The sequence below is a fragment of the Nesoenas mayeri genome (assembly GCF_963082525.1).
Source record: "Nesoenas mayeri genome assembly, chromosome: 4".
Taxonomy (NCBI): domain Eukaryota; kingdom Metazoa; phylum Chordata; class Aves; order Columbiformes; family Columbidae; genus Nesoenas; species Nesoenas mayeri.
The window spans coordinates 58,645,237-58,670,547 of NC_137540.1; the positions used below are offsets into that span (position 1 = coordinate 58,645,237).

Genomic DNA, 25,311 nt, shown 5'->3' on the forward strand with positions numbered 1-25,311 from the left:
TGGGGATGGCGAGGTCGCCTGGCGCCGGCGATTCGGAGCCGGGGTCTGTAGCGCAGCCCGTCCCCGGCGGCGGCAGCGGGGTGAGCGCGCGCACGTGACGCCGGCTCGGGCTCGGGCTCCGGCTCCGGCTCCGCGGTGCCGCCACAAACAGCCGCGCACACACACACGGACACGCCGCTGCCCGCGCTCCTCCCGCCGCCGCGCTCCCTCCCGCCCGCCCGCACCGCGCAAGCCGCCGCCGGGGCGAAGCTGTCGGCGCACTCCGCGCTGGCTGCACCAGCAGCGGCAGCAGCGACTCCGCGAGAGGCAAGAGTTTGCGAAGGCTGCTGCGTGCCTTCCCGAAGAGGTTTTGCGCCCGGAGGATGGCTGGCTGCGGGCTGTCAGAAGACGCTTGCTTCTCCTCCTTCTTTTACAACTACACCTCCTCCTGGGAGACCTCCTACAACCAGGTAAGAGGTGGCCGGTGCTGCCGGGCGCGCTCGCCGCCGCTGCGCCCGCCGGGCTGCTCGGAGGAGGCGAAGGTGATGCCTGTGCGTGCAGGAAGGAGCTCGAAGTGTTTCTGCTCAGCATGCGTGGGGAATCAGCCGGGGAAAGAAATGGGAAGAGAGCCTTTTTTCCGTGTGCCTTTCCGCCCCCTTCCCTCCGCCCCTCCCGTGAGGAAGAGGAGCGGGAGGAGGGCTGAGGAGCGGCAGCTGTAGCGTTACCCGGGAGCAACTCGGGGCACAACAAGGCAACTCGAGCGAAGCCTCCCCGAGCCTCCCGCTCGGCTGCGCTGGGCGCCGCGCTCCGCGCATGGCGGGCCCGCCGGGGGCAGCCAGACGAGTTTGCCGGGGCGGGGGGAGCGGGCGTGCAAGAGGGACTCCCCTCTCCTTCAGAAATGGCTGCGTGTGCCTTCAGCTTCGTAATTTCGAATCCTGCCTAGGTGGAAATAGTTCGGCTCACCCATCTCTTCTGGTTCAGCCCCCCCGACCCCCCAGCACTTAACTTTGATGACTGTGCAGTGCGGGGCGCAGCCGGGTAACGCGGGCTCCTCCGGCTGGGCCGGGGTCTCCCGCCCGACCCGTGGCTGGAGAGGTGGGGAGGGAGCGCGGGGAGAAGCCAGACATCGCGCCTCGGAGGTAGAAGAGCTATTCTGGGAGCCTCCAAAACGTCTTTAATTAAATAACTGTTGTAGTCTGCTGCCCCCGCTGCTTGTTTGGTGAAAGTCTACAGGCAACTGTCATTTATAAACTACACCGGGGTGTGTGAGTGCGTGCGTATGGAAGGGGGTTTCTGGTGCTGGAAAAGTTGGGTAGCGGGTGGGAGCGGGTTGCGGAGCAGGGGGAAGGCACTCCCGGGCTGTGGGGCAGGAGAGCCGCCGGCGGCCCCCGAGGCGGCCGGGGCTCCGAGCTGGGGGGGGTCGCCTTCCCGCTCCCTCCCTGCGGGGGGGAAGAGCCGGCTGAGCTCATGGAAAAACGCGCAGCCCACAGCCCCGGTTTCCAGGGAACTGAAAGCCCCAAACTAGCGGTTGCCAGTTTAAGGTTACACCTCTCGGCGAGGGATGGAGCAGCCCTGCGCTCCTCCTGCCTGCGGGAGTCAGTAACGGAGCGGCGAGGAGCAGGGCCCTCCGCGGGCAGCAGCGGGTGCCCAGCCGGCGGAGTTCGGGGGTCGGGCCGTCGCGGTGGGGCCCCGACAGCCGGGTCGTCCCTTGAATTCAGCAGCCGAATAAATACCGATCTCTGGTGTGCCGGGCGCGGGTGGGCGCTCCCCGGGCCCGTGTCGGAAGGCACCTGGTGCGGGGTGAAGCGACCTGCCGAGTTTGCTGCGCCATTTAGGGCACAGCTCTCCTAGCAGGGAACGAGTCGGGCTCGCCCGCGCTGGGGAGCGCTTGATGTGGGAACAGACACACGCACGTACCGAGCCCAGCGCCACCGCTGAGCTGCCGGAGCCCCCTGGCTCCGCCAAGCCGCCGGTGGCCCCGAGCCTGGCGGCGGGGCCGCAGCGGCGGACACGGCCGGGCAGGCGCCGCTCGGGCCCGAGGGGCTGCCGGGATTCCCGGCCCGGCACGGGCAGCACGGCGTGCCCGGGGGCCTGCGGCCGAGGTCGGTCAGTGCTGCGGCGAGCGGTGCCGCCGGGGCCGTGCCGGTGCTCTGTGCGCACACGGCTGCCGGTGCGTTTGTACGAGCAGAGAACGTGCGTTATTATCCTGCTAAATACGAGTCCATGCAAGTAACTGAGATTTGAAAGGGCTTATCCCTGGTATAAAAGGTAGGCGGGCAGACGAAGACTCGTTTGAAACCATCGGAGGAGGAAAATGGTTAGGAACGCAGACAATAAAATCAGGTTTAAGCCAATTCCTTTATCTAAACTTAGTTTCATTCTGTAGCGAAACAGTTCAGCGAAAGGGTGGCATTGTGGAATGACAGGTTCCCTTACATCTCCTTTCAGGAGAGCAAGCCCATGTCACAATGGAAGCAGGAAGAATTACTGACAAATCCAGAGTTGATCTATTCTACATACCAGCGTTGAACTGTATCTAAGGGAAAACTGGGGAGATAATTCAGGATGCAGAAGGTCTATTTATAGCAGGACTATATAAACTGTGGGATATACATACAAAGTTGAATTAAATATGCGTGATTAGGAAAGGAGTTTCGAAGGAGAAGGTGTGATCATTATATAGCATTACAGCGGGAACAGATGAATTCTCAAGACTTTCCAGGGTGAAGATGAGAAGAATTTTTAAGATACATATTCTTTCGGGTGCTCAGGGCTCCTTTCTATTTTCATCTTTTGCGTATTACGTTAGCATTTACATCAGTCAAATTCACCAGCTGAGGGTTAGCAGTAGATGTTAGTCTGAATATGAAATCAAAATGAATATGGGATTTTGCTGCAAATAGGTTTTTCTTACAAGTTTTAACACTTAAAAAGGTGGAGTTGGCTTAAATCTGACAGTCAGCCATATTTGTGTTTGTTTTTACCTTAACTGCATCCAAAAAAAAAAGAAGCTTGCAAACCATATCTTCTTGCTAAATATAGCAATGTAGCTGAAATAGAATTTGTTTTGTAGACTCTGCTTAAAACAAAACAGCAAACAGAAAAACTTTAAAAAAATGTGCTGAGATGAGAAGATGGGTTGACTACTGGAAGAATAGTTTTTTTATTCCTGGATCAATGTGATGCACTCCTAACATCCAGTACGAGGTAAAAGGATCCCTTGTATAATATCAATAGCAGTTCAGCCATAGCTTACTAAAATAATCTTTTCTTGGCATCTCAAGACTTTATTGGGAGTATAAGTAATCAAAATAAGACTTAATAATGGAACCAGTCAGGTTAAAGAGAAGCATAATACACCGACAGTTTTGAAAGCAGGGATAGGACATCTGCTTTGTAATTCAGGAAGGCCAAGAGATGCCTTTCAACTCTATAATTTCGATGCATTTTTTCAGTTCATTTTTAAGCACAAGATTATATGCATGATTTGTTGGTAATGTTCTCGGAAGGAACTTTTCCATTGCATATTAAATTCCAAAGTGCATCACAGAAAAGCTTGTATCAGAGAAATTATGTATAGAAACTTTTTATGAAGTCTGTTTTGAATCAATTTCTGAGATAGTCTTCCAGAAACTAAGGCTCTATGATAGTTATAAATAAGACTTGGCATTACTAAAGAGAACTCCAAAAAGATAGACTATTCTCCTGAAGCTGGCTGTCTTTTTTTACAGTTGTTTTAGTACAAGGACTTAACCATTATGCTAAATTCTACACTAGACAAACTTGTAGACTTAAATCCTGAGAACTATGAATTGTGGTTGCATCAACTTACCTGCGTTATGCTGGCAAGGTGTGTAAACCTGAGATGAAGGAATATCCAGCAGATTTCCTGTTGATTAATTTTGTTATCTGCATTTTTAGCCAGTCAAGAAACTTTCTACTTTCTGTTCTTTATGTTGTGAATATGTGTTCACCGGAAAATTCCTGAGTGTATCTTCTGGTTGACTGACATTCTCTTTACATCTATTTCTTAATTAGTAGTCATGAGGAGAGAACAGCTATTCCTAAGTACTGCAAAGGGGGTATTCAGCCTTGCAAGAGCAGTAATATTCTCGGGCACAACCTGTCCATGCTGAACTGGCAGCATTATTTGTATTAATTATTTTTCGGTCTCCAGTCCAGAACTGGATACGTTGTTGTGTTACTAATCTGTGTAGTTGGGAAGTGCTTGAAAATAATTTGAAACGTAGTTAATGAATGAAATCCTATGACTAAGGCATAAATCTGGATACTTATTTTAATTTGACCTCAAGAAAATCCCTGCAGTATAGAAGTAAAATGAGAGTATGCTGCCTGATTGCTGCTGTTATTTCGGAGCTTTCTCCCTGCAACACCCAGCTGAGGGCCTGTTCCCTGGCACCATCGCTTTGTCCTGTATTGTCAAATATGGCAGTACTTTATACAGCATACTTTCACAGACTGTGTTCTGGGGATGTAAGTCAGTGTAAAATGAAGCTGAGAGCCAGCTTTGTGGCTTGGCTCTTCAAGGGTGCAGGGACGCAAGTACCCCAATGCAGTCAGAGCTTTCTGCCAGTATTTTTGGGGTGTTGGCCTAAACATTTTCTTCTTCTTTATTTTTTTAACTAGAGTAGTTCCAATGGTCATTTTCTTTTGGTCCATAGCCAGCGAGATTTTTTTGACTATTTTTTGTTTCCATGGTTTCTGGATTTTTTAAAAAAGAAAAATTTTATTTTGCATTTGAATAGTAGAACTTGGAGTCTGTGCAGTTTTGGAGATAAGTCAGATGAGGTTGTGTTAATGCACTGCACATGTATAGCGTATACTAAGTATGTATGTGTATGAGGATGTTGAATCAGAGATACTCTAGCAATCTGCAAAGATTGGGCAGCGCACATTATGATTTTGTAGACCTTTTTCTTTAGTGGAAAAAGACCCAGTCAATAGTAGGATATTATTTGACTCTGAAAACAAATGAAATAACACCATAATTCAACTTCAGTTATATTTTAGCAAAGCTTGTAACATCTCTGCAAATTGAAAGGACACTGTCAAAGCTAAATTAGTTAAGAAAAAGCAGCAGTCCTGGTTTACTATTAATAGAAAAGACTTGGCAATTAAAACAAAAAAAAGTTAATGCTGGGTTTGAAATTTTTCTGAGTTTTCTATATCAGAGGGGTGTTGTATGGGAAAATGGAACACCGTAAAAATGAAAGTGAAACTGAAGAGACCTATTTGCTTGGCATCTCAGGGAAAGGTAGACAATAAGATAATGGGGAAGATGTAATTTGATACAATAGGTAGTAGACTGTAAAAAAAAAAATAAATCAAATGTGATTCTCTTTCTTCCAGAGATTAATGCCCTAATTGGTCATTGAACACAGTAGCTTTGGAAAATTTCAGTGACCAGCAGCGGATGCTGCCATTTGTCGTCAGGGGTTGTCGCTGCCATTGTGGAGCCTTTAGAGAGCAGATTTTCAAGTGTATTTTCTGCCCGCTTCCTGTGTTGTTGTTCTGGTTGTTGTTTCATAAGCCTGTCCACAGTCTGGGTAAAAACCCAGTGTATTCTGATGCAAAATGGCTAAATAGTGGCACAATAGAGCACAGCAGTGTGAGTTTAAAGCACACACAAAAAATGGGCAAGATGTTATTTTCATATATTAGTTTAGGAGAAAAGCTTATGTGCAAGTTGCAAGTTACATTTATGGCTGTGATGAACTAATGCATTTTAGTGCTTTATCCATCAGGCAGGATTTTCCAAAATGCAGTTGTGTTCAGGAGAAAATGTCAGTAGCTCTAGCAATGTGTTCTGTAGGAAGAGGGCAGGGAGTTCTTAGCTGGTCAAATGTTCGTGTGGTCTAAGCAGAAATGTAAAAGTGCAGGGTTTGCATTGGAATGAGAATGGGGTCATCCACCCTTTGTACTCATCATCAGGGAAGCAGAACCTTCTTCCAGAGAGACCATAGGAAATCAATGAGCACACTTTGCTGGTGTAGAGATAAATGTGTACTGCAGAAGGGTATTAAATATAAAAGGGCAGCAGTAAAATGATTTACTACATGAAGCAGTGGAACTTTCTCTTGGTCACCTAAAAGGCAATTGTCAATTTCTGATGACATAATTGTATTTTTTAATACTAATAACTGAAAAAAAAACCCCAGCAAATAAACTATTTTGCAGGTTTTGAGGTACATAATGTAATGTAGGAGAGGCTTGTTTACAAATGGCAGCAAATAAGCACATGTATTTGAATATATTATCTGGCATTTATAATTTAGATCGTAGTCGTCTGATCTGACTTACCAAAAGTTAGTGGGTTTTTTAATGTGTTTGCTTTTTCCCTGGGGTAGTGTGGATGCTTGCGATCCACTCTGTCTCGCCGTGACCAGAAGGTATCACTGAGGGATACCAGCACAGCGGATGCACGGAGGAAAGAACCTGATGTACATTTAGGTGTAGAGGCTTAATGAAATGTGGAAGAGCAGGTGCACAGTCCTAATGTGTTGGTGGTGGTTTTGTTTCCTCTGATGTGTCTGCTCTGTGGACAAATCGCCTTGTACATTTAAAACCTATAGGGCTGTAAAATCGCTTAAAAGGACACAGAACCAATACTTTTACAACCCAATACTTTTACAACGCTTTTTGGCTTAGACTCTGTGTTCTCTACAATTGGCAATTGAGTTTCTTCTTCTGCTAAGTAGCTGTGTGTTTTTTTGTCTCTGAAGGTAAAATTAAGGTGAATGGAGATGAATAGCAGAGTGACCCTTGCTCTGGATATGGCATTTGTGACACAGTTGTCCTAATTTTGGACAGAGAAATTGGGCAGTCTTGATTCCGTGTGAACCCATTGGGCCCTGAAATGACTAGGGATGTTTCTACACTGCCGCTTTCCTTGGGAGCAGGAGCGTTCTGCGTTCATCCCAACTCTGCTTTGGTTAGCATTGCAGATTGGTTTAGTTGCAAATGAGCAGAATTCCATTTGGTTAGCACCGAACTGGGAGTTGTGTAAGAGCTATAAATTGACATTCAGCTGCTTAGATGAGACCAGAGCAAGAACGAAGTCAAATAATCAGACAAACCACACCCTGAGGAGTGTGGTCCAAGCGTGTGGTGTAGACGTGGGGTCCTCAGCAGCAGCTCGGCGGCTGTTCCAGATGTGCAGCCCCTGTGCTCCCTCGCCGAGCGGGGCGCATGAGAAGGCCCACGTTTGGGGAGCTGCTTGGAGACCCGTGGGTTGAACCATCACCTGACGTGCATCCTCACATCGCAATCACAAGACCATTATTCTTCCCATCAAAAAAGGGTGGTTTGTGTTGGCATGAAGAGAAAGGATTCGTTTGATCACTTGTAATACAACACATGAGCGAGTAAGAGGCACTGATGCTTTGGCTCACAAAAGCCCTCCACATTTTTAACCCATTTTATTATTTGCAAGAGCAATTTAGTTCCTAATGTTAACAATGAGTGATTATGATTCTGTACTTCCGTTTACAGCATAAATTAGCATTTTGTTTTCCATTACAGCTTTTGAATGAGGAATTATAATGTATAATTTGCTGCAAATAGATGTTATCATCTCTTTGAATGTGAACAACCACATAAACTTTAGCAAATGATAAAAATGGAATCAATTACTTCTCAAATGGAAGTAGTTTACAAACCTTCACATACAAAATGGCAATAGTAGCTGGTTATTGTAACAAATAATTAGTTTTTTTAAAAAACATTTATTGAATTCCATTGTTTACAGAATATTTAACTATCCCCCTCACAAAATACATGCCACATAATATATGCGTTTTTTAAATTGCAGATTGCCTCTGTAGTCCCTGTGTGCAGCTTTACTCATGTATATTCACCTGTATAAGCATTCCAGAAGGGGAGCACTGAGTCACAAATCACACTGATGATGATGATTAGAGAGCTTCACGGTATTCTGGAATTGGCAGATCAAGATAGAAACTGTAGAGGGGAGAAGATTGAAGAGTGTGTGTGTTGCAGGCTGTATCCAAAGCCTGCCCAAAGTGATGTGAATTTTTCTGCCCCTTTTGATCTTATGATTTAGGTCCTGGTTATCAGAAGATTAAAGGAGAAGAAGAGTTGTTGTTACAGTTGCTTGAATGAGTGAATGTTCTAAGCCTCTGATGGAGGGGGAGGTTATATCTTGTACTTTAATTAGAGTTTAGTAGTTCAAATTTCATGAAACAAGTCTTTGCTGTCAGTTGCTAAAATATGTTTCTGTGTTATACAGAGTTATTCATGCTTGGAAAAATATCAGTCCACAGCCAAAATGAATGTGAGAAACAGTCCAAAATCCCGCTCATTCTCTTCCCCTTGCAGAGCCTTGCTTCATATCACTAAAGGACATAATCCAAGTGTCATTTACAACCCTTCCCTTTCAAGGAGGCCGTGTAAACTCCGATAATTTGTCTATGTACTGGTTTGCATGTATATTTGTTTCTGATCCACTAAAGCTCTGACCATAAGGCCACCACCTGCATCACCTCCTGTCAACCTGAATTCACCAGCTTTTTTCTCGCAGTCTTCCCTGGTAACCCCGTTGCATCCATCCGTTCTGTATGCAGTGTGGCTGAACGTACTGGTTCGATTGCCCCACCTTCAAGTTGGTATCTGCTGCTGTGCTTTGATCAGTTGGTAGATCAGATAAACAATAGCTTTTTACTCTGCTAATAATTAAAAAAAAAAACCCAATTATGTCTTTTCTCACTTGCTCCACTCCAAGAAACGTTACAAATGAAATAATTAAGGGGTGGGAGGGGAATTATAAAATGGAAATAGCACAGTTTGCGGTTCAGGGTGCTGTGTTCAGCCTTGGAGCCTTCTTTGAGACCATGGCGCTGACTGCTTTGGAGGGAGCTTTCTCATAATTTTATTTTTGAGGCAGCTGTTTGTTGTGAAAATTTACTTCTTTTCTCATTTTGACTAAAAGTCTGTGTTGTGGGTGTGTGTTTAATTTGATGAATGAACTGGATTGGACTTAGGCAAGAGGTGAATGTTACGACACTGCATATTTGCAGTGAGGCTTTTTGAAGATGAGAATGGTCATCTCTTGTAGTCATCATTCCTGAGGGGCTGCTGGGACTTGCTTTTAGAAATGTGTGTATGGTTTTTTACAACATATCTGCAGTCGGTCATGGGGTCCCTGGACCGACCAGTTTACAGTGTCAGAGGTGTTATTTGGATTGTAAAAATACACTCCAACAAGATAAAAAAAATAGTTTTCCGTTTTCTTTCTGGAGTCAAACAGCACATTATGACTTGATGTATATGCTAAACTTTGACTTTTTCTTCATGAAGCTTCACGTGATATCTGTCTGCTGCCTCTATATGCTCATAGTTTGCTTAGGCCTTGATCCAGCAGACCACTTAATTGCTCAGCTGTGGACACCTGAAGTCGAGGGAACTGCTTACAGGTTTAAAATGAGCCTGTGGTGTGTTGGATTAGGCCTCAGACATCTATATCCTAAGCACAGAGAACTTTGCATCCTTCTGGTTTGTCAGATACTCGCCATGTTTCCAGTGCATCGGAAGTATTGATGTAATTATGGCAGCGGGAGCAAGAAGGCAACGAGGAGATGGAGGAAACCTGGTGGTGTTCACAGTGCTGTTCATTGGCACTTCAGGCTCTTTTCTTTGTTAAATGGATTTGTGAGTAAAAGGTGATTCCTCTTCCTCTCCCAGGCAAAAAGCTTTGTGATGGAAAGAATAGGTAGTGCATTAAAAGGCTAAATTATCTGCAGTGACAGAAAACCATGCATGAAAGATACCTGAGGATGGGAAGCTCCTTTTGGGTCGTAAGCAAGGTTTAAAAAAAAAAAAAGAAAAAAAAAGATGGCGGAAAAAGTGTAATAATGGTAAAAAAAAAAAGATTTTAAGTAGGACATGCATACACTTATATATTTAAACCATGTGAAACAATGAGTAAATGAACTACTGACCGAATAAGTTAGCAAAACAGAAGGTTGCATTTGCAGCCTTTTTTAATTTTAATCCAAAAGACTGTTAATTGCTGGAGGATTAAAATAATTTATATTCAAGGATAGAAAGTGATAATAGTGTGCAGAAGCTTGGATGCTCCAGCTATACAAGAAACAGTGAAAGGAATACTTTTCTCTTTGTGTCACGCCAAAGCCAAAAGAAGGAGAAGAAATAAAAAGGAGGGGGTTGTGGCTCTTTGATGTCACTTTCAGAAAAAAAATAATTCTGTAAAGAAATAGCATAATCTTTTTCCATTTATCTAAGACATTTTTTTCTAAAGAGTTAGGGCAGCATCGTTAATTGATTTCTCTGACACTCATAATAACAGTTGTATTACAAATAATTTACAAAGGATTTTTCTTCTAGAAGCTGAGCCCTGTAGAATCTGTTGTAGAAAAGTGGGTAGAGAGTGGATTATTGTACATCACTGTTCTCACGTAATTATAATCTGCTTGATGGGTAAAATGCATGTTGTGCTTTTGCGTTGTCCGTTTTCAACCAGCGGTGTCTTTCCAATAAGATTTGCTGGTTTAGTAGTAATAGCATCAGGATATCTCATGCCCTTTCAGTGTAAATAAAGGTTGTCCTACCAGCTGCTCAGATTGTGCTGGCAGAGTATCTGTCTTTGCTGGAACGCCAGTTTTTGGCTAGAGTATTTTAACACACTGGAGCTTTTCTCTGGTTACCAATGGTTGAATCATTTCCAGCTGTGAAAACAGATGTGTGGCTTTTTTGGGAAGTAAAGTTAATTAGGGGAGGTTTATGAATTGGTTCTCTTTTTTTTTTTTTTTTTAATATGGGGTTAGAAGATGCCTATTTAGAAAATAAATAGGTTTTTTTATGAGCATGAAGTTGGGCAGGTTATCAACACACACAGCATTATAAGGAAAATTCTGGGCATACTCATGTCAAAAAAGAGCTTGCCCATTGCATCGTTACCTCCTAAGACCACGTTAAAAATGAAGAAATACTGTTTAAATGGATAAATAACAAAGCTGAGACAAAACTGGCAAAGAAAAGTGGCTAGTTTGTCTTGGTGCATACTGTGTATTAATATTGCTGTTTGGCTAATTCGTAAGGCAGCTCTTAGTCTTTTCAAATCTGTATGGGCCAACACTTTGCACGTGTCTCATTAAATATTTTGTTTTCTTCATCTTTGGCTTTTGTCTTTGAAAGTAGTTCTTTAGGTGAAAGCTCTGGAAAATATTTACCGTGTTTCAGACATTCTTTTCCTTTTTGTGCTTAGCACAGTGATTTGTACCTTCAACATTGATGTCTGTCTATCTGCTGGTAGGCACAACACTTACTATGGAAAAAGGAACTTTTTGTATGAAGAAACTGTTAGTTTTATGATTTTTCTTTTAGTCTTTTTGTTCTTGATTGCTCCATAAAAAATTAGTGAAGGATGAAAAAAAGCGGCAGCAACTTGTTTAGTTTTGGTTGTTTTTGTCACAACTGAGAGTCATGAAATTGCAAGCTATTAGTTAGAGCATCCCGAACTAAGGCTGTTGTCCTTGTGCATGTTGTACGTGTGCTAGGGCCGCACAGCGTATTGCGCAGTAAAACCCCAGATGTACAGAAGCGTCTCTAGAACCATCACTGAACCTTCATGTCTAAATGAGCTATGAACTGACTGAGCAGCATTCAGCTTCTCAAAGACTACTACAGCTGTCAGCTAGCCATGCAAACAGAAAATATATTCTCTATGTGTGTATTTTGTGTGTTTCTTTTTTTTCCTTGGGGGGAAAAAAAGTATTTGGGAAGATCGTGGTGAGACTATTATTAAAAAAAATACTTGTGGAGAACACAAACATATGCATCCATGAAACCACTGAACTTTTCTTCTCCTATGAGTAGATTGAACTGTCCTGACAAGCACAGGACATATTTGGTTTGTCGGATGCATTCGCTCTTGGAGAGTCTCGATGAAAAGCTTTGTGTGTTCGGCAGAACAAGCTGCCTGTCTGGGTTCTGCAGAGGCCGAGCAGCTGATGTACTTGTCCGATTTTAAAAGCACAGGAGGCTGGGTGGTGGTGCCGGGGGTTTTCTGTAAGGGGCATCACCCGCTGCTGAAGCAGAGTAACCATCTGCCTTTGGATCAGTGGTTGCCCAGGATGAGCAGTGGATGTGGCAGTGCTGACTGCAGTGCAAGTTGCTAAGGCCTCACCCTGTTAGGTTCTCATTTTTGGATATAATTTTGCCAGATATTAACTGCATGGGCTGGTTTTTCACCCTAGTTGTAGGTCTCAAGCTGTTTTAATTATTTTTATTATTTTTTTTTAATACAGGTATCAGTAAATATGATTTTACTGTCTTCAGGAATGTTATTAAAGAAAAAAACGTGCAAAATTTCATACTATGATGTATAATTAAATCCTATCACCAGGGAAGGCAGTATAGTGTAGATCCATTTTTTTTAAACAGGAGGTTGTTGTTTTTTTTTAGTGAAGAATTATTAAGTATAGGAGAAAAAAAACCCCAGGAGAATAAAAGGGCTTGCATATTGAGAAATATTTTATAAAATATTAATTCTTTTGTAGTTTAGAACATGTAAAGCAAAGTGGCAGCAAAAGTCAGAGCTGTATTTGATTAGAAATCAAAAGGTTATTAATAGTGCTGATTACTCCGGCTTAGTTATGTCTGCTCTAGTATTACTCCTGTTTGTTTGCAACACTAATCAAGCTCACTGTAAGCCCTTATCTTTGACCAGCCAGAAGAAATCATAAAAGGAAATAATTGTTTAGTGAGAAAGACTTTGATAACAGCATGACTCTTGTGTGGGAGACAAGGAGATAACACTGCATGAAATAATATAACCAAGGTAGCTAAGGTGATAAATTCTTTAGTTGTCTTGTCCTCAGCAGTAGAATATACAGCAAATTAAAGATGTCTATTCAAGAATCATCTTAAGAACTGATGGTATTTGTAATTTCATGTTTCACATTTGGACGGGTAGAGGAAAGGGAGGAGATTTGGTGTTGAGGGTAATACGATTTTGTAAAGCCACAGATTTTCCCACAGAGTTTGACCAAGCAATTCAGCCATTACTTATTATCCATTTATCTCTCTGTTGATTTGAAAACTATGATTAGCGTTTGACTTTTATTTGACCAAAATGTTTTCAAAAATTTAAGTATTTATCTGAAGGAAGGCATCGAGTATTCAGTAAAGCTCTTTATATTTATTGTACTGGTTAATGGTTCTCATTGTTTGCTTTCTTTAGAAAGCCCTGTTTTTCATTAGAGTTGTTCAGAATTAATTTAGTAGGCAGAGGTTCTGTTTGTGACTTGACCCGGCAAGTTGGGAGGCCTTTCAGTATCTTTTTGTTTCTTCCTCTGAAAAATACTTTAACTGAAGACAGTGCTCTGTCTTCTCTCTTCCTAAGCTAATCAGAGTGACGTCTTTAAGACTCTTACCGGAGGACATTTTTTTGCAGACTTCAAGTGCATTTGCATAACTTTTCTCTTTTCCTTTCAGTTTTTTTTATTTCCCTTTAGGAAAATCAGATGTCAGAAGCATGAGGCGACATTTCAGTATTGGTCTCTACAATGCTCTCACTTCTACAGAGGAGAATTCACTTAACCTGCTTCTCTTCGTTACATTCAAGGTTCAAATTAATTATTTTTGCTGCAATATCACAGTGAGAGTTCACATTGAGTAACTAGTACACTTCAATACTTGCTGTCTTAGCTGCATCCAGGATACAGTCTGCTGTTCTGTACATGCATTTGCTGTTCATTGGTCTGCACCTTAGCACTTTGTTTTATCCAAACATAGTTTGTTAAGTGAGCCTCTTTTAATCTCTATGACTTTTTGTCGATCTTGTTTCTGTCCACTAATTTTATCATCATTTTATCTGATGAAATGTTAACTAGTGTGAAGCCTGGTACCAGTCCTTGCTGAAACCCAGGAGAAGCATCTATACTAATTCCGCATTCAATTTTGTAATATCTCTCCTAGCCCCTTTTTAATGCGCTTAATATACTTTTCTATAGTATCTTAATTTGTGACTCTGAAAGTCATGCTGTAAGAAATCATCTGCCTTGCAGAAGGTCTTCTACAGATGCGTAATTAGTGAACAAGCGGTGTCATCAAATATTTGAGTTAAAACTACTGGATATTTTTAGTGATGAGATACCAGTCCTCTAGTTAAATTATAAATGTATATAGCAATATGTTAGTTACTATACCTTTCCTTGTTTATTAGTATACCTTTCCTGGGAGGACCAGGAACTTTCACATTTATAGTGTGTAAATGAACATCTTTTAATACCTTCAGATCTGGAGAGATTGTACCCGAGTTTTCACATGGTTACACTTGTATTGCTTGTACCAAAGAGAGTGGTAAAAGCATCATGTTGGAGCAAGATTTATGCATGATGCATAATCCTAATGTGACTGTGCCAGCGTGTTGTGTGTGCCTTTGAAATACTTGCATCTTTTTCTAGATAGGACTTGAATAACTAGAAATGTACTCAGAACTGGTCTGTGCAGGGGTCATCCTCCCACTCTGCCACAAAATAAAGCTTTAGAATATTTTTGGCTCGTGAGTTTAATGCAAAAAAAACCCAAAACAAACCAAAACAAAAAATCAACCACAATGAAATAGACTAACTCCTCATTCAATTTTGCATCAGTTGGTTTGTCACAGGACTGAATTCATTACTGTATATCTGGAAATCAGCTGGATGCGTTATTTCTCTGATACGCTATAGTTAATTCTCTTTAAACTCCTTCAGCCAGGACTGTTTCTGAAAGAGATGGCCCTGGTGGCCTTATCTCGCATCTTGCCTTCTGCATTTATGCTGGCACAAGCGTTCCACCTTCAGGTTCATGCCACTCACGCACGTGCCTCATGTCGTATCTACACAAACATTGCCCACGGTGCAGAGGAGTGGGCACGCAGGCTCAAGAGCAAGCAAGCCAGGAAAAGGCGAGTCTGCGTATTTTAGCACCCGTGGTGGTTCCAGCGTGGTGTCAGTCTGCAGCCAGATGTGCGAAGGAAGTCGCAGTGCCAGTTGTTCACCTGCGCCGCCCCTCGGGGCAGGAGGCCCTCCATCCAAATCTGCAAGCTCAACTGCACATGCGTTTGCTCCCTAACCTGGTTCTTTCAGTGTGACCCGAATTAACATTGAAAAATTCTATTCTTATGAATCTCAACAACCTCAGCAAACCTGCCTTTGTTTTGAAAGAGCTCGGGTGCAGCACAGCTTGGATGTGCTGTCGTGCTGGGTGATGGTCAGGGGGTGATGAGGGGCAACCCGGGGTTTGTGGGGGTGGTAGCCTGGGTCAGCTGCAGTCTCGAGAGGCTGATTTCAGCCCACATTTGCCGTAAGAGCACCAAATATGCAGAGGTACTAAGCAAGTAAGAATCAAGTGCCTTTTATAGGAAAAATTCAAGGTGAAATCAGTGGGGACTCCTCCTTTTCAATAGGCCTGGATTTTTCCTCACTGAAGAGCTGTAGGTAAATGAATGCACCTTTTTGTAGGTGCATATTGCGGATAATTTTTTAATTTTTCCACTCCTCTTCAGGAAAGTAATGATTTTGAGCGTCCAGGTTCTTGAAAGCTCAGCTTCACACATCTTAAATAGGGCTAATTGTTTAGCATTTACTGAATTTTGGGGCTTTTTGAGCAACCAGATCTTAAACACCACAAATCAATGTCTCTTGACATGCGTGTCTCTAGTGTTTAATGTGTGAAGACAGCTTGCAACCGCATCGCAGGGAGAGCTGCATGGAAACCTTGCTAGGCTGGATTATGCAGAGAATTACCAGTAGTCAGAGAAATTGATTACTGTAACTGATGTCTCTCTCTTTTTAATAATGTATTCTTACTATGTTTGTTAATCGCAGGCTTTGAAGGAGTGCTGTGCAAGATTTTTAAAAAAGGCCCAGCGTGCTCAGTCTTCTATGTAGTTCCACAGTGCAGAGCTCTGAACTTCATGCAGTCTCCTGAGCCTTAATGCCCATGTGTTCCCCGAGAAAATAAGATTTGATGACGTGTATTTTGCTTGCAGATTTTTATAAGCTGAAATTGAAGACCGGAACAGGCCTGTCTTGATTTCTGTGCCAAGCTTATGTGAGATAAAACACAGCCTGAAATAATTCCCTGTAAACTGTCAGCGACCACCGCGAGTTTTGGTTTGGCGGAGATGACTCTATTTAGAGCTGAGTCCAGGGAACTTAGCGGAACATTTGTCAAGGGTGCCAAGTCTTATTTTCTGAAGGCACGTGGCTGTGAGAAGCAAGGTGCCTTTCAGTAAGGCTTTAGATGAGCTCTCCTGCAATATGCAGTGCTGTGTAGGAATATTTGAGGTGGTTTAAAATTAACTAGCTCAGATGACCAAGGCAACAGAGCCAGGTGGCACTTCAGTCTGCTAGCGGGTTAGTTACTACGGGTAGGCATGTCAGTGTGTCTTCGTTTTGTCTGCTGTCCAGATGGCAGGCTATGTTGGATATCTCTGTTCAGCATTGTGCTTTCTATATAATAGATGTGTACTTTTAAACTGATGTACGTAGCAACTGAGCATGGAATAAGGGAGGTTCTGGAAATGTTATTTTTAGAAAGTTGAAAAGTTTAAGGCTTACATTGCCTGAAAAAGGGTTTTTCACAGGTGTTTGGTTTTTTTAATCCAACTCAAAACCAAGGTAAAAGTACACATTGCAACGCCTAATTTTTTGTTAATTTAGATGTAGTTGTTTGTCCAGAACCCCTAAATACTGTACTGCCAACCGGTAAAAATTCCATCCACATAACATTTTCTAAAATAAGTTTTATATACCTGCCTTAATTAAATTCTTAATGTAAGAAGTGTGACTGCTTTTGTAGTGCAAAGTACTGGCTTCAAATGAGCAAAAATGCTTAACACTCTCAAGCAGAGCAAGTGTGCATCATAAAAGTATCTAACTAAAAGTTAACGTAGAGTGTTTAAGACATGTATAGTCAGTTGTGTGGCAGGAAAGAGAGTGCAGAAATTTCCATTTTTACAAATGAAACTCCAATGAAAGTTTTAAGCATTGTCCTGCTGTTTCTGTACTTCATGTTCTCCCCAGCATCTCTCTGTTAAGGAGCAGCACAATGTGTGGCATTTAGTATGTGTTTAATTTCTCTTTTGTTTTTAAACAGATCTTCTTCAACTGGTAACAGCTTTAAGAATTATGTGAGTAGAACTGTAGAAGTGAAAGCAAATGAGAGAAGACAATGTAATGATGCTTTATACTTATTTATCAGTTTTCTTTCATTCGGAAGCTCAAGGGCTATTGCTTTTGGTTGCCAAATGTTAGGCTGATTGCTTTCAAGGTGAAGCTGTACTATGCTGCTTTGAACTGATACTGCATGATTAAGGTAATAAGTAAGTGCCACTTAATTGGAACAGGCCTGATCAGAAGACATTCCAGGTAACTGATTTAAGCCAAACAATACTTAATTGCAATGACTATTGCTTAATGGGGATGGTAATTATGTGCATGGGGGATACCCAACCACCAATGAATCATTTGAAGGTCTTTTGTGTCTCGCTCACTGTTGGCTCTTTTTCCTGTTATTCAAAACAGCTTTCAGTGTCTTCATAAATAACCATGATTCATTCAGAAAGCGGATAAACCATTGCTTATGGTTGGCTTTTAATAATTCTGTGCCAGAGCTTTAAAATCAGCTTGCTTAAAATCATGATGCCTCTAATGAGTTTTGAGGACCTTTTTATTTGCTTTCAGGATTTTGAACTGTTGGGTTTGCTTTTTTCACTTTGTGATCAGAAATGTTAGAAATTGAAATAAGAAAAGACGTATCACGTAATTTATTGGCTTCTGGATCAGGTCAGGCTCCAACATCGTGAGACTTACTAAATCATAGGAGTTGATATGTTCGCTGCCCTTGGCAGTTCATTGGCTTGGTTTAGTTCTGTCATATTTTCTTCACCAGGTTTGCATGTTTTCTTCTGTGTGAATCCACCCGATCTGTTGCAGAATATACTTTACAACAGAGGAACTCCCATTTGTAGTGCACCCTGGCCAAGGATAAAATTGGGTTCTTCTATTTTTTCTCAAAATTTGCCCTGCAAATACATGTTTGCACCTTCATAATTTAGCCTTGCTCTGCCTACCTTCTCTGCTGCTTTCTCAGATCAGTGTGCGTTGCTGATGTTTTCAGTTTCACTTGCTTTGTCTGTCGACTTTTTTCCATACACATTTTCATACTTTTACACTGTATCTTTTGGGGCAGGCCCCCTTTTAAATAGGTGTATATATCGAGTTTTATGGAGAGATGTTGTGTTTTCTGAATTAACCTGTCAGGCAAGAGTTTGCTCCTGATGCTAATGTTACGATTAGTTTTTAATTTCAGATACCTCGTGCTTCCATATTTTTTAGTTTTCTGTATTCTTTACAGAGTGAATATGTCGCGTTAACATAAGCTTACAAGATGTAAAATGTTCAATTTATTATTTCCAGAATAGCTAGTGCTCTTATGTCCTTTCCCCCCCTTCTTATTACATCTAGCACTTGACTTGTGGGTAGATTTTGACAATGGCTCCTGCAAGAAGTGATTTTCAATGACGGGAACATGTTTAAGACATTTTCATAATTTAAAACCCAGACATGTTTCTCTGTCAGCAAACTCACTGCAAACAGGAAAGCAGGACAGGTTTTTTATCATGAACCTCAGAAACAGACTATATTACCTTTTTAAAAAATGAAAGGACAATCCAGGGTTTGTAGGATTCCTCCATTTCTCATTATCTCTTCCCTTTAGGAATGTTTAATATATACATTTATAGTGACACATACAAAAGGTGGCACAGGAGATTTTGTTGGCAAAACCAGAACTACATTTATCCGAAGTGCCAAAGTTGTCTGTTGACTCCAGCCCAAGCAGTATACATGTGACGTTGTATCTCTTTATTTAAATCACTTGAGAATATTTAACCTCATCTACTTCGTATGAAAAAATATTAGAAATACGGAGCGTTACCTTTATCTGCATTTTCCATATGGGTGTTCATAGGGAAGTTGAGAAGCACTCAGATTTTGTCTAGACTACAGAATTCATTAGCCAGTACTTTGCAGAAGGGTTGGTTAATAACTTTTTTTTCCTTTGTACCTTTGACATGGTGGATGGCATTTTCAAAATTACTCTACATTTTGGTGCCTTTTATTGTGCTTCCACCCCACCCTGAGATTCACTAAAGGGCCTGACTTGCAGTGGGTCTGGGACTCTTTAAGGTATCTACAAGTTGGTTCCATTTACCTGTAGAAATTAAAAATTAAACCAAAATTATTTAAAATACATTTATGAGCCCACTTATCTCAGTAAATTTGTTGTTTTTAAAGCATGTTAGTGAGATCTAGACCCTTGTTTTGCTAGGCATTGTACTCCCTAACATAATCTCTTTTAAGTCAAGGACTTACTTAAAACAAACAAACAAAAAAGTAAATTAATGAAAAAAATCATAAATCTAACATCTCCCATGTAATAGCCAATTATTCTAGTTCTCTGATGTATAAAGAAATACACATTTTAATCACAGCATGACTTACACTTCGATGCAACATAAATGCAATTATTCATCAGTAGTTTCCACATGTAAACACACATTTTGAAGTTAATAATAAAATGTAGCTTAGTTAAATCTGTTGACCAGTCTATAGAACATATGGGTTTTGTCGTTTTCCCATTAAATGCTGTACTAAATATTGTTTTTTAAGGAGACCAGTAATTGTAAATATTTTGAGTAAAATTACGAATGTTTCTCATTCAGTAACATCTTTTAAAATAAAGGTCACAATTTTTAGAGAGTTGAAAAGTACAATGGCTTGTTTTAAGCTGGCAGGACTAGCAGGTGGGTTGTTTGAGGTTGGGTGGTTAGGCCGGAGTGCAGCTGATGTAGATGCAGGTGGCTGATTGCTGGGGACCTGCCCCACTGCCTGTGCTGAGAGTCAGAGTTCCTTCACTTGTGGGTGTCGTGGAGCTATTTGAGTGAAATACTGTGATTTTTAGATTATTTTAATTTTTTTTTTTAAGGTTTTCAGACTCAAAATCAAAGTCTGCCCCTTACTGCTTGGAATACCTGTTGAGATAGGAGGTTTTGTGGCTCAGTCTGATGAGTGTGGCTTCTTGTGTAAGAGCTGCAGACAGATGTGACATCAGGACACCTGCAGCCGCACAAAACTGTGTTACAAGGTGTGGTCACACAGGAAACGCTTTCTTTGCCTAGCTGTCACTGTCAAGGGCCCTCTTGCCTGTCACCCAAAAGGAGAGTGCTTCCATCTCCAGTTTCTTACCTCCCTCCTGCAGCTGGGGCTTTGGCTACTGAAGTGGTGACATGGGGGACACTGGCAGCCGTGGCCCTGAAGGCTGGGGCAGAGGTGCTGTTTGATCACCGGGCTCTGTCTGTTTGTCTTGTGAGGCAGACAAGAGTAGAGCGTTTCTCACTTGTGCTGTTGTGGATGCAGTTGTTCTGGGATGTGAAGCCTTCTATTTCTTCATGGCTTTCATAACCTTTCTTATTTTTTATCCTCCCTTGGCATCTCGCAGTTCAGAAAGGAAGAGTCGGTGCCCAGAAGACCTTGTGGTGTGACTGGTATGTGCGTGGTTTGTGCAGGGTGCTGCAGAGCTAGGAGGTGGAAAGTGAGTTACCATGACTTGCTCATCTGAGACCTTTTACTCAGAGGAGAGGTAACTGCGTATCTTCATAGGGGGTGCTGGGGGAGAACAGACAGTTTCACAGGCTTTCTGTATTGCTCTGGCTTGTTTACTGTGGGAACTGTAGCTGAGCAGCGTCTTTTGAAAGCTGTGTTGTGTGGGAGAAGATAAGTGCCCTTGTGAAGCACAAGTAAGGATGTAAGAAAAGACATGGAGGGCCATATGGAAAAACCGGACAAATGGGCCATCTGTAACATTAGATGCACTGCTACTAGATGCTGGTAGTGCTTCTAAAGTCATAAATTGATAATGCTATTAGTGTTAGATTCCTGAACTGCTGCTGGTGTCCAACAGCAGGAGTGATCTTCCCACTGGGAGAGTGAGTCATGCTGCCCCTCTGGAGAGAAGTGTATTAAAAACATGGAAACTGGTGAATTATGTTATTTTTTGGAAAATACTGAGATATATCTTGGACAATGCCTGCATTGTTGCATTTTAAATAGGTTCAGATACGTAACCTAGATCAAAATAGGAGAGTGTGTGGGAATGGTTTGTGTTAGGCACGAAGATGGTATGTAGAAGGGCATGAGAAGGAAGGAAAAGGACACAAACAAAGGATTTGAGGTGGAGATAGATAAAGGATAAGTTAGAGATGGCTTTCCATCAGTGATGTCAGCCCTCAAGTAAGAGAATGCAAGATATGTGTTCTCCTTCAAGGAAGAAATTGATGGCAGGAATGGAATTTCAGTTGAGTTGCCCTAACGATAGGTGTCTGTCACGGTCCATTCGGTGATAGCAGAGCGATTTGGATGTCGTGCTTCTATCTAAGAATTGTAGAGTCATTGATGTCAGTGACAGGAGAAGATGCAGTTTGGAGTCCCCCAAAACACCAGCACAATCAGTTTTTCAGTTGTGGCAGTGCTGAGGAGCCCTAGCCAGGCAGAGAGCCCCGGATCCGTCTGTCAGGCTGCGGCGGGGGCTGCTGTGCCCTGCAGGCCAAGGGGCCAGGAGCCGAAAGGGCTAGCATGGCCAGCAGGACAAGGACCTGCCAGCCAGGGCCTGCCCTGCCAGCCCCCCAGGGCAGCTGGTGGCAGCCCAGCGTTCCTGTTGCCAGGCAAGCCCATGGTGATGAGCTAAGTCCAAGGTCAAGTTGGGAAGTCAGTCTGTCTGTCAGGTTCTGGGTCAGGGTTGATGGACCCATGGCCCACAGGTACAGTGACGCGGCTGGGGCTGTAGCTCAGGAGTGGACAGGACAAAGCAGCAGAGCATCAGCTTACAGCAGCTCTTGCAGGAGGAGGGTCAGTCCTGGCTGAGGCATCCCAGCAATAGTGTCTGGGAGCCGTTTTCTCCAGCAGGAGGGGGCCAGCCCTCGGCTGTACTGTCTCTAAGCTGGCTCTGAGCCCAGGCAGCCAAACCTCCAGGAGGGGAATGCTCTCGGGATACTGATACTGCAGCTGCCCTGAGTCTCTCACTTGCAGCATGTCCTCTTTCAAAAAATATTAAAATCTACCAGGTGAGACATAACTGGTAAATGAGATGAGCAAGGGTGTAAAGGGAAGAACAAAGTAACAGTACAAAAAAAATGCTTTCTGCAGATAATAGCTGTCTACACAATTTATAGCCAAACTGAAACAGTCACCCTAGTCACAACTTGGTGGTAGTTGTTTATTGTATTCCTTACATGCTGGAGTACTTACACGAAAAAAGTCTGAAATGTTGCATCAGAAGAAGTAAATGTTGCAGTCTTTGACATGAGCAATAAGGAGAGAGACTTTGGAGGAGAACTTAGAAAACCAAAGCAAAAAAGGATGCTGTTGACATGGGAAGGGTAAATGACCTGAGAATATGGCAAGTCTTTTCAAGGTCTGGGAGGAATTTAATAACATAGAAGTGGGTGTAGTGGATTAAACACCATATGTGACAGAGCTGCTGTCATTTTTGCCTGACTAGGACAACAGCTTGTGACTGGTTTAAAATAAGGGCAATATAAGGTTCTGCATGAGTCATGGCAAGCCAAGACCGTGTTGAACGTGACTCTGCTTAGTGTTATTCCTTTCTTCATTGCCACAGTAGCAGCCCCAGTCATGTGTGGGCACCGTGAGAAAACAGGGGGTGTGTAAATGCCAAATGAGAGGTAGTAGCTGCCCGATAGAGCTTACCCTGCAAATGTAATAGAAGATACATGTGGTAGGTGAGTGCAGGCAGGTGGGAATGTGCAAGGAGATGTTGCAACAGGTCTCTCTAATCTCTGTATGTACTATTGTGGAAACAGGTGAGGCAGAGACCTGTTCTTCCAAGGACCTGGTGCCTCTTACAGCAGTTGTTTTCTCTTTGGTGTAAGTGGGGTTGCTTTGGGAATGTGTCAGTGCTACACCAGCCTCTTTTAGAAGGGACACCTGATAAAGAGAGTTGTGAGAGGGTCGTGTGACTGAGGCAGCGCCTACTCGTACCAGCCGTGTGACTGAGACTTGCACCAACGTAATAATGCCTTGGTAACACAAGCAGAGCTGGAGAGATGTTGTAGAACCACAGGTGAAACAGCTGCCTGAGGTTTCTGTACTCCCAGAAAAGTATTACTTCACTGACCGCAATTATGATCTGTTTGTGGTTATACAACATAATTTAGTTCAGAGCGACAAGACAGAGCATTCCACAGTGTGATTTTACTGTAGTGTATCCCTTTGCAACTTGTGCTTATACTTGCACATTGTTTTAAAATAGTGTGTCTGACTTTACAGAAGGTGCCTCATACATGCAAACAATTGTGTACTGAGGAAATTGTCTGGCTTCCAAGAAAGTAGTCTCTATTAAATCAGACACCAGAATGTCACCTCGGGTCATAATGTTGCAAAACATAAAATCATTCTGAATTTTCTGAAAATTTTTGTATACAAACAAGTAACAAGGTAAGGAAGTCAGTGTATTTGATTCCATGTCAGACTTTGGAAAACAAACAAACAGACAGCCCAGTCTGATAGTACACAAAAAACCTGTGGGCATGCCGCTCTTCCCTGCCGTCCCAGTTAGGGACAGAGATCTTTATTTTGTTCATGTTTATATCAGGTAGACTGCTTGCATTGTGAACCTTACAATGTAGTGTTACATGAAGAACCAAGTTCAATTTGGAACATTCTCAGACTAAAAAGGGGTGAAAATATTGTTGTGTGTTTGACAGCAGATTTGTTGACGTTTTGGTAACTTGGTAATTTTGTTTACCACTCAGGAGGTCAGTGCGGGCACTTAGGCAGTTGGTTACATGTACAAATAAGTAGATCCCATGTGGCTTAAATGACAGTGACGGAGCGTTGCAGGTTGGACCTCATTTTTCATTTCCTGCTTTTAGAATAGTTCCATTCAAATCCCTTCCCTTTTAGGATTTGATGTATTGCAACCCATGTGTTTGGAAGTTACAACAATGAATATCTGTGAAAATTAGGTATGGGCAAATCAAGTGGAGAAGATTTGGAAAATGTAAAGTGTTTTTTGCATTCACAGAATGTATCACCCTTATGGAAAAATCTTTTACTCCCAAGAATAAGAACAGTACTATGTCCAAGAAACATCAGTTGTGGCAGGGAATGGGGCAGACAAGAGGAGAAAAATAGTTTTATCTGAGTAAAAGTTCTGTGCAAATGCTGAAGAAAACCTGAGATGATGTTGCATGGCAGAATTAATCTGTTCCAGCAAGTATATATGCTGTAGATGGAGTAGCAGCTGAATTGCTGTAGAAATTAATTTGCCTCACACAGAATAAGTTGAATAATTTACTAGAATAAACATGCAGGGCCATGATGGGAAACCATCTATTCAGTGTCTCTATAAGCAGACAAAAAATGAAAGCAATCTTGTAACTTGCTCTTTGCAAGCAGAGAGGGAAGAGATGAAAAGATTTCTGGGACTGCATGTGTGACAGGATGGAGAGAAGCCACTCTGCCATCTTGTTGAGCAAATACAGATACCGAGAAAAATGGACTCGCTGACACTCGCACCTGACAATACAGAGGAGAAATCTCTAGTGTTGCTCCTCATATCAATGCATGTTTCTTTCCTCTGGAGGAAGAAAGAACTGGAATGTTCAGAAATCTGTCCCTGCAGCAATGCAGCTGTGTGCCGTTCCTTACACAGGACCTGGGACAGTTGTATCTGGATTCTGTATGGTGGTCACAAAGCTTGTCTGGTTACTGCCGGTAATACAGCGGTGGAGCGTGGTGATAAGTTAGAATAATAGTGCTGGTGCCTGATGTTTAAGAGTAGTACAAGGCGAGATGCAAAGCTTTACCAGTTAAACAAGGTGCTCATCAAGATAGATAACATATGTTGAAATAAAACACAGTTGCTTCTTGCAAGCAGCTGGGAAGTGTCAGCCTTGCTGCTGAATCTGAATTTTTGTTGGATAAATAAAAGTTATCAGAATAAAACTGTTTCGTCCTGGTTCACATGTGAGGAAGAAGCAAAAGAGGTACAAATGCACCATTTTCTTCTGCACATTCACTGTTGTTTCTGACTTCTCTTGGCTTTTCTCTAGAGGACAGCAAACTGTAGTGCTTGTTTTTTCACTCGGTCTGTATCAGAACGTGCTTGTGTCTTTTACACAATATTGAATGGTTCATTTCAGTTGAGACCAATCAGATCAATACATTGTTTAGGAGACTTTCGCACTTTTGTTGCTACAGC

The 25,311-nt window shown here is 42.4% G+C and overlaps 1 protein-coding gene across 1 annotated transcript in view; it reads left to right on the forward strand.

The window, feature by feature from the left end:
* Positions 1-362: 362 nt before the first annotated feature.
* PPARGC1A (PPARG coactivator 1 alpha) overlaps positions 363-25,311 on the forward strand; it is a gene marked incomplete at both ends in the record, with an annotated part of 360,763 nt that continues 335,814 nt past the window's right edge. Inside the window, one exon of the mRNA XM_080344250.1 lies at positions 363-449. Coding sequence (XP_080200376.1) covers positions 363-449 — 87 coding nt within the window. The remainder of the gene's footprint in view (positions 450-25,311) is intronic.